We start from the raw sequence: 12,682 nt of genomic DNA, 5'->3' as shown, positions 1-12,682 counted from the left end.
CTGCCTTCCCGGGCCATAGCAGAGAGCTGGCCTGGAAGAGGGGCAACCGGGACAGAATCCGGTGCCCTGACCGGGACTAGAACCCGGTGTGCCGGCGCCGCAAGGCGGAGGATTAGCCTGTTAAGCCACCGCGCCGGCCACATATTAACAATCTTAAAAAACATTTACATTCTTGGATCACAAGCTGTGAGTGGGGAGCATACCAGAGACAAGGATTAAATCACAAAGGCCATTTTAATGGCAGGGTAAGGGATACTTATAAAGGGCTATAGACTACATTAGAAAAATGAAATGTCTTAGAAATGATGTAGGTTCACAATGTCACATTTAAATTGACTGTGCTGGAATGGACATTATGGCAGAGCAGGTTAACTTGCCACTTGGAACAACCACATCGTGTACTGGCTTGCCAGTTCAAGTCCCAGCCACTCCAGACTGAAGCCTGGAACTCAGTATACATCTCTCATATGAGTGGCAGAAACCGAACTACTTGAGCCATTACCATTGCCCCCAGAAGTCTGCATTAGCAAGAAGCTGGAACCAGAAGCTCAGGTACACCAACATGAGATGCCAAATACCCTAAATCATACATAATCTTAATCTAATAATGAAGAAACACTGTTACAAACTGAGGCAACGTTCTACAAAATAATCCATCTATGGGATCCTATGCCAAACAACAGCAAAGGCAAAAAAACAAAGATTAAGAAATGGTTTCATATTCAGGAACTAGAAACATAACAAAACACACAATGTATAATCCTAGACTAGGCAAAAAACACTGTCCAAAACATTATAGAGCCAATTGAGGAAATAAGAATATACCTTGGATCGGGCAATAATATAGTATCAATGTCATTTTTGTTGTTTCAATAAGGATATTTGGGTTGTGTAACAGAATGTCCTTCTTTTTAATGAAACAATAAGGGATTCATATGTCTGTAAATGACCCTCAAATGCTTCAGAAGAACATGTGGCCAGGGCTGGGGCAGGCCAAGGTCAGCATTTGAGAACTCAATCAATGTCTACTACGTGGTGGTGGTGGTGGGGACTCAGTTATTGAAGATATCACCTGCTGCCTCACAGGGTGTGCATTAGCAGGAAGTTAAACTCAGGAGCAGAGCTGGACCTCAAACCCAGGGACTTTAACAGAATTGTGGGTACACTAGCAGTGTCTTAAGAGCTGTGCCAAACAGCTGACTCTTGTGTTATTCACCATCCTGCTTGCATACGTTCATGCTGTTCAACATGTTTACATATATATTTTTATGACACATGCTGCATATATATTACACCATTTTTGCTGTTAAATACTCTAAATGTAAACCATATTTTTCTCTATTTACCTGAGGATGTAATTCAAATAGAAGCAGCAGAAACCCCAGCAACAATTAATTAGTTTTATCAAATCTTGCAGGCATATTTAAAAGATTTAAAAAGTAACTTACTTTACAGCATTTGGATCCAAACTAGCATATAAATAATATAAGCATTTCATTCTCTCTTCTGTTTCCAGGTTATGGGGGACAAGGTACTGAGCAAAGATTTTTTCTACCAACAGTCTATGAAACAACAAGGAAAACAATTCAAGTAACACAACAACTTTATTTTTAAGAAGCAACATTTTATATCTTAATAATCCTATACAAAGATATTATTCAAATATGATGGCTAAGTGCACAGATACAATGGGAACCACCACATTATTATCATTTCCTTCCCCTGGAAGTTTGAGTACAGTTTTTTAAAGATTTAGAGACATGGTTTTCATTTGTGGTTTTACTATATAATATGCCAGCATAAAATATTTGTTCTAAAAGGATTAAATATTATTCCTAAGCACAGGTTGCTAGGCTAGGCTGTTCCATGTATTCTTCTACAATCTAGAACTATACCAAACTAGGTAACAATACATACATAGCTATGATTCCAAGTATAGCTAATTCTCAAGAAACTCATTAATTAATTTTCCCTGGTTAAAGTTCATCTCCTTTCTCCCATGCTATTAAGTAGTAAAAACAGGGAGATTTCCCTTCATGATACATTCTGAAATTAGCTGTTCTTATGTATATTTGATCTTCTTTACATAATCTGAATTTCTTACTAACACTGAAATTTTCTTCTTACTAAGTTTACATCTAATTATTTGGTATCACCAGAACAAGAAAAAAAATGTCATTAACCAGTGAAATATCCATCTGTTGATGTCCAAGTTCAGAATTTCAATAAAATATTACAAAGCATGTTGCACAAATCAAGTATCATTAATACAATGCAATGCAGAATTAACTTAATATTCAAAAAATTAAAATTTAGCAGTTCTTCTATTGGTAGTCATAGTGTTACAAAAAGAAAGCTAATAACCAGGAATTATTGACTAGTGCTCCATTGCCAGGCATCATGCTATGGAACTATATACTCATTATTTTATTTAATCCACATGACAATCCTGTAAGAAAGGTCTTATTACGCCTTTTCCTATAAAGCTGAGGTACACAGTAGTTAAATGACTTGTGTGAGGACATACATCTAGTAAGGGACAGAGTGAACAACTGGTCTCTGTACTGTTAGATTCCACAATTCATTCTCATTTCACTATTATTGTACCACCTTTCAATTTTTGGATACAATTACTGAAACACAATATAAATAAATATGCATAAAATGATTTTTAAACTTAAGAAGGAATTAAAATGTTTTTTTATTTACAAAGTTAAAGCAATTTTGGATTTAACCTTTCTACCAACATATTAAGACTTACTTGTCATCGATGCTGTTCTGATAATAAATATGCAAAAGTTTGTCCTTTATCCAGCTGACTTTTTCTGCAGCTTCCTTTCCTGCTTCACCATGTAGACAGTATTTCTTATAAAGCTGAGCCAGACCCATCATAGCTTCTTTTCTTACTCGCCACTAAAAAGTATAATCTTTATTAGAAGAGCAAGATATCAAAATTTCATGCTAATTTTCAAAAATTGTCATGGTTTCACTAGATTATAAAAATCAGTCTTACGTGCATATATAAACTGGTACAGTATTTCTCTTCATAAGAGTCTTTATCAAATCACTTTACATATTTTGAGTTTGTGTCTTTAGAAACCAGTCTGCTTTAGAAAATTCGCAAATACTGGTCACTGTTTTATTTCTCTCAAAGCCAAATAGTAAATTTTTATAGAAGATTTAATTCAATTCTAAGAACATATTGGCCAAGTTTCAGAAGTGATTAAAAGGTAAAAGGCGAAGGGTATTATTCACTCAACAAATAAGTTATCACCTGGAATATCTTAACTCCTAGTTACATTCTTTTTGACATTAACCTAATATAAAAAGAATAAAGCTCAGTCCCAAGAATTATGAAATTACTAAGTTGGAAAGAACCTGTGTGATTATTTTACATGGAACTTAAATATAGATTTACCTAACCATGTTCTAGTCAGTGGAAGAGCTTCTAAAGTTTCGTAATATTTACTAGAGGAGAAAAGAAAGGCAGGGGAGAAGGACAAGGGAGGAGGCCACAAAAACCTAGAGTGAGAATCATCTTGATGTAAAAAAAAAAAAAAAAAAAAAAAATATGTCTCAAAAAATGGGATTATACTAATTTTGGTTACTGTACTTCAGTACTTCTTATAAAATTTTTGTGTCATTTCATTTTTCGCCTCGTTAGTACATGGAATGAAATTTCATTTCTGTGCAACAGGTTAAAAGATATATTTTAACATTTTGAAACAAAAATGTGTGAGCACAAAATCTAAAATTAATCTTTGTCCCCAACTTCTATAGTGCAGAAAGACTAACAGTGGCCCTCTAACTAGGCCACAATTCGAGTACAAAAATACCCAGTGGATACTTTTAGGATTATAACATGCTGTTTGTTTGGGGAGAATAATTTACTCAACTCTTGTTGAGATTGTGAAATCAATATTTATGGGAATGAGATATTTCAAAAAGGAAATCACACAAGTGGTAATATTTTACAAGGAAGGAATATGAAGTAAGGCCAGCTTATTACTAAGTAGAGACTCATTTCATTTAAATTAAGACTAAAAGAAAAAAATCTTCAACATTAGAATTACACATTGAACAAGTCAAATGTTCACTCAAAAAAAAAAACCTGCCTCATATGATTATGTTATGTACTTTTAAGATTCTCCTATGAGTATTTTAAAGGAAAGTATCTATTCCTATATTTGCTTTCTTACTCTGAAATTATGAGTAAATAACACATTTCCACAGGTTAGACAGTTCTCAACTATGCCTCAAACAGCACACTGTTTAACAGTCACTGTTAAAGATGTAAGTAGAGGCCTACTTAGCCATCTTTGTATGCCTGACTATGGCTTTTTTGATGAAGGAGCATTACAAAAACCCTTGGGAAATAAAATTAAGCATTATATGTACTTGGATGTGAAACAATTTTGAAATCTATGCATAGATGAAACATCTAAAACTTTCATATAAAATGGATATTAAAAATACCATGCATGAATATCATTTTACATTAAAATAAATGTCTTAATCTCATTTCCACAAACATTTTGAAATATGTTTGTGTTCCTTAGCAATTGTTACTGGTATTCTTAGGATTATTTTCCTTATTAATCCATATTTCTAACAGCATCAAATAGAGGAAACTGCATTAAAAACTAAACACAAAACAGAAACTGCCCTTAGCTTTGCACAGGAAAATGGAAACATCACTTCCTTAGGATGTATGATTTTCTTTTAGATCAATGAAAAACACACTCAAAGTTATATTAAGAAAATCATATTTGAAAGGTTAAACATAGGACATAAATATAGGTGATCAATATACTTTTGAAAATCATCATGTATGTGGAAAAACAGAATAAAACTTTGATTTAGCAGCTTTTTTATTCAAGCTATACTCTAACAGTATATATGTCTAAGATCTGAAAAACGATGGAATCAAATGTATTTACTGATAATTAAAAGATACACAAGAAATATACAAATTAACAGCTCTTTATTTAGCAGTTATTCATTTGATTTTCAGAAAGGACTTTAAATAGAAAATAATAACAGCTGTATTTAGCAAACAATTTAAATACAGAAAGTTACAGAACAATAAAATTCCTCAGATTTTACCCGTTTATCCAGTGTTCTTTCTCTTACAAAGCCAAGCAATTGATCATTTACTAAGGCAAGGTCTCTTTTGGCAGCTGTTATTATAGTAACAATGACATCGTGACGAATAGCTTCTTCTGGATCATGTGATCTAACCTTCAAATATTCTGTAACAAGAGAAAAAAAGCTTAAGCTAAATGTTAGCTATGCAATTTGTCATGATTTAGAATGACAGAAAAGACAATTGCTTTGAATTTAAAAAAATTTTGTTTAGTTATGTGAAAGACTATAGAGACAGAGAGGGATATATAGAGAGAGAGACAGAAAATCTTCCATTTGCTAGTTCACACCCCAAATGTCCACAACAGCCAGGGAAGGGCCAGGCTGAAGCCAGGAGCTTCATCCAGGTCTTCCACCTGGATGCAAGGGTCCAAGCATTAGGACCATCTTCCGCTGCTTTCTCAGGCCATTAACAAGGACCTGGATCAGAACTGTAGCAGCCAGGACATGAACTAGTGTCCAAATGGATTGCCTGTATTGTAGGCAACAACTTTACCCATTGAGCCACAATGCCAGCCCCCTTTGGGCTTTTGTCTACTAAAACAATGTTTACAAAACATGGCATGAATTAAAATCATTTTTAAAGGCAACAGTACTCCACACAATCACAAACCTGCACTTATTGCACAGATGCATCTTAATAAATAACATGTTTGGCCGGTGCCGTGGCTCAATAGGCTTATCCTCCGCCTTGCGGCGCCGGCACACCGGGTTCTAGTCCTGGTCGCCCCTCTTCCAGGCCAGCTCTCTGCTGTGGCCAGGGAGTGCAGTGGAGGATGGCCCAAGTGCTTGGGCCCTGCACCCCATGGGAGACCAGGAGAAGCACCTGTCTCCTGCCATCGGATCAGTGCGGTGTGCCGGCCGCAGCGCGCCTACCGCGGCGGCCATTGGAGGGTGAACCAACGGCAAAAAGGAAGACCTTTCTCTCTGTTTCTCTCTCACTGTCCACTCTGCCTGTCAAAACAAACAAACAAACAAACAAACAAACAAAAAAACATGTTTTACGAAAATTATGCTGGGAAAGTTATATTCCACACAATGTCTGATTTACATAACTTGAAATTTCAGTTACAAAAAAAGGAGTTAAAAGAAAAATAGTAAAGATGCTTAAAAAAGTTAGTTGATAATGTATACACCTGTGCATTTAATAGGGGCGGGAATTGTGGCATGTCTGCTTCAGCTGCTTCTTGAGACATCAACATCCCCTACCTAGTCCCAGCTATTCCACTTCCCACGCAGCTTCCTGCTGATGTGCCCCAGGCAGTAGGTGACTGGCTAGTCTTTGGGTTCCTAACACCCTCCATGACAGACCTAGAAAAAGTTCTTGGTTCCTGTCTTTGGCTTGATTAGCCCCAGCTCTTTCAGGTATTTCTCTCTCCCTCCCTCTCTGTTACACTTTCAAGTAAATAAAACTTTAAAAAAAAAAAAAAAAAAAAAACAGAATAATGCTCTCTAAGTTCTAAAAAAAATTTCTAAACACTTCACAATACAAAACCAAAAACAAACGTTATTTCTTGTGTTTCTTGGTAAACAATACCATTTTGACAGAAGCCACTTACTTGTTGATACCAAAGGATAGGTTGTTCCTTCGTTCTTTCTTTTAAGATTTTGTTTCATTGTTTTGAAAGGCAGAGTTACAGTTAGAGGGAGGGAGAGGAAAAGAGGGAAAGTCACAGGAAGATAGAATTCTTCCATCTGATGGTTCACTCCCCAAATGGCTGCAAAGGCTTAGGGCTGTCCCAGGACAAAGTTAGGAGCTTCGTTGGGGTCTCACACGTGGGTACAGAGGCCCAGGCACTGGGACCATCTTCCATTGCTTTCCCAGGTCATTAGCAGGGAGTTGGACCAGAAGTGGAGCAGCTGGGACTCAACCAGCACCCATGAGGGGTGCTGGCATTACAGGAAGCAGCTTAACCTGCAATGCTTCATGGTCAATTCCAAAGGGATACGTTTAAAGATTCTAGGTTCACATGAAGAATAAGAAATTCTAGTCTAGTCCAGAAGATCATCACTTTCCCTTACTACATTTAGTCATATAGATACAATGATTTGTGCCTAAATTCCATGTCATAGGAAATACTCTACTTCCTCAAAAAATGATTTACAAGAAATTTCAGGATTAAAACATGAAGATTTAAAATGCAATTTTATTACATAAGCATTAAATCAACTCCCAGTTCTTTAAGAATGCAAGCTTAAAAACAGCTAAAATCTATTTAAAAAACAGAAGTTAGGTTACAAGCTACATCAAAAATGTGTGATTACTACAGTATTTGTATTAAACAATGTAGCTTACCTGTGAGATCCTTTGCTAAATCCGGGTGATTCATTAAACAGTGGCTGGCAAATTTCACACTTTCTAATCTTACAGGAACATGAATGTCATTAAATCTACATAGAAAAAATTGGTAAACACTAATTCCAACGCAAATAATTATTTTCAAAAAATGTATATTTAATATGTAAATGCCTTTAAACAATTACTTATTAGCAAAGTGTTATAATGACAGCTAATGTGTTCTGAATAAAAAAGTACAACAGAAACAAATGAATTTTACAAAAACATTTTCAAAAACAGAATTTAACATGCTAAAACAAAAACAGTATAAGCACACTCGGAACCAAAACTACTCTCCCAAGACCTGAAAGTTTGAGATTTTAAAATTATACTGACAGTAAAAAAATGAATAAATAAATAATAATTCAGGGGCTGGGGCTGTGGTTTAGAAGGTTAAGCTTCTGCCTGCAGCACTGGCATCCCAGATGGGTGCCAGTTAGCGTCCCAGCTGGTCCACTTCCAATCCAGCTCCCTGAAAATGTTCCTGGTAAAGCAGTAGAAGATGGCCCAATTACTTGGGCCCCCTGTATCCATGTGAGAGACCCAAAGAAGCTCCTGGCTCCAGCCTGGTCCAGCCCTGGCCATTGTAGTCATTTGGGGAGTGAACCAGCAGATGGAAGAACCTTTGCTCTCTGTCTCTCCTTCTCTTTCCCTTTCAAATAAATGAATAAATCCTGTTTAAAAAAAGTTTATAAGATAAAAAAAAAATTGGGAAATTTGAGGTAGAAAGCAAATCATATATAAAAGGCAGATACAATGTTTTAAACACAAGTACATAAAATGTGTGAGTCACACTGCCTCATCACAAAAGTTTATCTGCTTAGGAACAACTTGTATTAAAATGCTCTGTTTTGAAGGTCTAGTGCATAGTAAGGATTCTAGAATATCAAATATGTACATATTACATAAGGATAAGAATAATAAGGGTAAGACAAGCAGTATCAAATTTTTAAAAGTGGGCAACTGTCAAAATATATTTGATAATGATAAATAATTTGATTTTAAATAGCAGAAAATCATATTTTTCAAGTAAACTGAACTTGTTGAAAAAATATGAAGTATTTATGGTCTCCTACATTCTTATTCAGATATTCGTCATAGTTCAATGAAATCCTGCACTTATGATTTAAAATAACAGAGAAACTTAAACGTTATTTATTTATTTTTAAGGATTTATTTGAAAGTCAGAGTCAGAGAGAAGGAAAGACAGTAAGAGAGAGAGACAGACAGAATCTTCTGATTACAGGTTCACTCTCCAAATGGCAACAATGGTTACGGCTGAGTCAGGCCAAAGCCAGGAGCTTCACCTGGGTCTCCCATATGGGTAACAGGGTCCACGTACTTGGGCCATCTTTCATCGCTTTCCTAAGCCAGAAGCAGGGAGCTCGAACAGAAGTGAAAGAGCCAGGACATGAACTGCTATCCGTATGGGATGCCAGTGTCACAGGCAGCAGCTTTACCCATTATGCCACAATGATGGGCCCAACTTTAGTATTTATGATCAAATAAATTTCAATGTAATTTACAAGACTAAATGCTATAAAATAAGGAAAACAATACAGTAAGAAAGACTAATACTTTTATGTTTCTGTGAATCAGATTCATCAAAAAGTTATTAGTCAATGTAAGATGATGAATAAAAAGCTTAAGGTTTATTTCATTTTCACAACTCAGGTAAAAAATGAAGCCTTGCATTTTTGTTTAACTGATACACAACAAACATTGATGTCAATCACTGCTATACAAAATTCCTCCTTTGTATCTAAGTACAGTTGCTTCCTTCCCTCTATTCTCAACTCTTATAAAGTCAAATTTAATTAAAATGTGAAAACTCATAATCAGCACTTATTACAATCAAGATCTTTAAAACGGTCTCCTGAAAAACAACTTCTCAGATATTATGTCACTGAGACTTTTCAGAAACTAAGATTGTTACTATAAAGGACTATTATGAATTTATTGTAATGAAATTCTGAACCCATTCTCCAAATCAGTTGAACTAAACAATGGTGAATCTCAAATGTTCTCCAGAATACTAATATTTATTTTTAAGCAAAAGAAATATAAGAATTTAATATGTCCTTAACAAACATAATAGTTGTTCAGAAAATAATTAAAAATTATTCAAGTTGAAGAAAATTATACTTTCTGTTTTAAAAACATACAATTAAATAAAATTAGTTAAAGCATATTAAGTAATTAGATAATCTACAAACACAAGACAAACAGTAGTAAATGAATGATTTTGTGGACTGATGACAGGGATTCTTAAAAATTGCACTAGTATATCTTCAGTTTCATGATTTAAAAATTTAAGAACTTGAGATATTGTCCATCTCTTTATTCTAGTAATATTAGTATAGAAAAGACAGTAAGTTTGTTTTATAAAAAATTTGTCCCCCCACTAAAAAATTTGTCCTACAACTTGTTCTCCAACAAAGACTACAACACAAATGTCAAGAAAACCAACAGTTAGCAAGTTTTGATATGTATGGTTTTCATCAACTTGAAGTTATTAACTAGCTTCTAAAATATACAACAAAATATATATAAAATATAGTTCTCTTACCGTCCAAGAAAACACTGCCAAAGAGGACGATTCTGCGTTGCCAAATCAGAATCTTTAGAGCCAAACAATTTAGCTAGAAGCCGAACAACAGCTAATCGCTCTTCCCCGTCATTGCTCTGAGAAAAGAGAATGAGGCCCAAATTTTATTCATCAACTTACAGAAAACATTATGAATATTCACAAGACACAATTCGTATTTTTGCTTAAAATGATTAGAACTTCAAAATAGAATATGTGGTCATTTAAAATGCAGAAATTGATTTCATTCCATGGTGGATCATCTGGTACTTTGCTCTTACTTCAAACTCTCCCAGCTGTTACTTTAGGCATACTTCACTGCTTATTTGCAATCTACACCTTGGTGATAGACCTTGTACAAATATTAAGACATATCATTCAAAGGAACACTGTTCATTAGCCCTAGAAAAACTATGAAGGACAAGCCTGCAAATAATTCCCACTCTAGTAAGTTTCATTATTAGAAATCTGTTTGGGGCTGGCGCTGTGGCACATTAGGTTAATCCTCTGCCTGCGTTGCTGGCATCCCAAATGGGCACTGGTTCTAGTCCCGGCTGCCCCTCTTCTGATCCAGATCTCTGCTGAGGCCTGGGAAAGCAGTGGAGGATGGGCCAAGTGCTTCAGCCCTGCACCTGCATGGGAGACCGGGAAAAAGCACCTGGCTCCTGGCTTCGGATCGGCGCAGCTCCGGCCCATTGCGGCCATCTGAGGAGTGAACCAACGGAAGGAAGACCTTTCTCTCTGTTTCTCACTCTCACTGTCTATAACTCTACCTGTCAAATAAATAAATAAAATCTTTAAAAAAAAAAAAAAAAAAAGAAAAGAAAGCTGTTGTGCAATTTAAGTTCCAAAAAAACCACACAGATCACTTAAAGTGTTGATATCCAAAATTCTAATCAAGGATCTCAATGCACAGGAGAACATGATATTGAAGAATTTCATAATTCAAAAATATTCATTTTTATTAGCTAAACAAAAACTTTAAGATGCATCTAAGAGTCTTATAAGTTGAACACTATAAAAAAGCAAAATTTGGTACTTTTTGTTAGGTCATTTTTTAAAAAAATTCCAGACTGAGTTATATTCACTAGGACAATAAATGCAATACTTAAAACTCATCATTAATTTTTTTAGGTTAGATATACAATGTATATCTAAAGCACTGTCCAATATCCAATAAATATTGTGGACAAAGTTAAAATAAAAAAATTAAAATTATATCAAGCGTCAACATTTAAAATTATGAATGATAGAAATGATTGACAATTTTTCTCAAATAACAATGCAGAGTAACAGTACTATCAATAACCACAGTTAACTAGTATGATACACTATATACTGTTTAAATTACGAATACACACACATATTTTACTAATTGAGAGAAGGTAAAATGAGAAATTCTGTATTAAAAATTTACCAATGACTTCCTAAAAGAAATGCAATAAAGCCACACTAGTTTTCATTTCTGACCAATCCCAGACAGAACAGGTAGCTAACACAACTACTGTCTCTAACTGCCAAGTAATTAATCTAGAACAATTGACGGTGAAAACTTAATGACTGCATTAAAACATTTTTTAAATCTTAAGAATAAATATAAATCTCTCTCCTTACACCTGTAAGTGTTTAAAATGTTAACTGTGAAAATTTTCTTGATAATTACGGCCATGGCTGCAAAGCAGCACCACTCTGGTGTGCTCCTTAAATACTTGTTTATTCTGTGGACCCATGTAGTAAATTACAGATATAGCAACATGCAGCAGAACATAATACTGTAAAACCAAGTAAGTTGTTACTTTAAAACATTTTCACCAACATTTTTATTGTTCCCAGAGTCCTGTAACCAAGGACTATGAATAATAAATGTAAACAATTATAACTGTATGATTAAGAAATACCACTACAGGGGCCAGGGCTTGCAGTGCAGGCATCCCATGCGGAAGCTGGTTCAAGTCCTGGCTGCTCCTCTTCTGATTCATCTCCCTGCTAACATGCCTAGGGAAAGCAGCAGCAGATGGCCCAAGTACTTGGGCCACAGTACCCACATGGGACACCTGGAAGAAGCTCCTGGCTTCAGCCTAATTCAGCCCCAGCTGCTGTGGCCATCTGGGGAGTGAACCAGAGGATGGAAGACATTTCTCTGTCTCTCTCTCTCGCTTTCTCCTTCTCTCTGTATTTTTAACTTTTCAAATAAATATTTAAAAAAATTAAAAAAAAACGCAGAAAATAATCACAGTCATAACTTCCTAGCCTATCTGCTTAGCACATATTAGTGACAAAACTGCAGCCTAATCATTCATATATATATATATATATCTATAAGTATTTACCTAAACTATACCTACATATATACCTAAACTATGCCTATGTATCTATATACCTAAACTAATCTATATCTCTGCTTCTTCATTTGGAATGAGAAAACTTATACCAGTAAATCTAGGGTTGCACTAAGGAACAAACAAAATATAAGTGATATACTAATTGTAAGATAATAAAGAAAATATTCCATTAATAAATGTTTTATTTGGACACAGTATTATTTCAGTATATTTTTAATCTAAAAACAAAGGAAAATATAAAACTTACTGGCTTGGCCTTGAGTAAGATGC

The 12,682-nt window shown here is 35.0% G+C and overlaps 1 protein-coding gene across 3 annotated transcripts in view; it reads right to left on the bottom strand.

Moving 5' to 3' along the window:
- Positions 1–12,682, bottom strand: part of PDS5A (PDS5 cohesin associated factor A) — a 137,557-nt gene that overhangs the window by 61,591 nt on the left and 63,284 nt on the right. For all 3 annotated transcript variants that reach the window (XM_062212636.1, XM_062212635.1, XM_062212637.1), the window contains exons 9-13: positions 10,053–10,168; positions 7,442–7,536; positions 5,107–5,252; positions 2,762–2,913; positions 1,449–1,562 (exon numbers count right to left, since the gene is read on the bottom strand). In XM_062212636.1, the coding sequence (XP_062068620.1) occupies positions 1,449–1,562; positions 2,762–2,913; positions 5,107–5,252; positions 7,442–7,536; positions 10,053–10,168 (623 nt within the window). The remainder of the gene's footprint in view (positions 1–1,448; positions 1,563–2,761; positions 2,914–5,106; positions 5,253–7,441; positions 7,537–10,052; positions 10,169–12,682) is intronic.

This window comes from Lepus europaeus, chromosome 16, assembly GCF_033115175.1.
Source record: "Lepus europaeus isolate LE1 chromosome 16, mLepTim1.pri, whole genome shotgun sequence".
Classification (NCBI taxonomy): domain Eukaryota; kingdom Metazoa; phylum Chordata; class Mammalia; order Lagomorpha; family Leporidae; genus Lepus; species Lepus europaeus.
The sequence above is the reverse complement of the archived record's forward strand: the minus strand, read 5'-3'. Positions and strand labels throughout refer to the sequence as shown.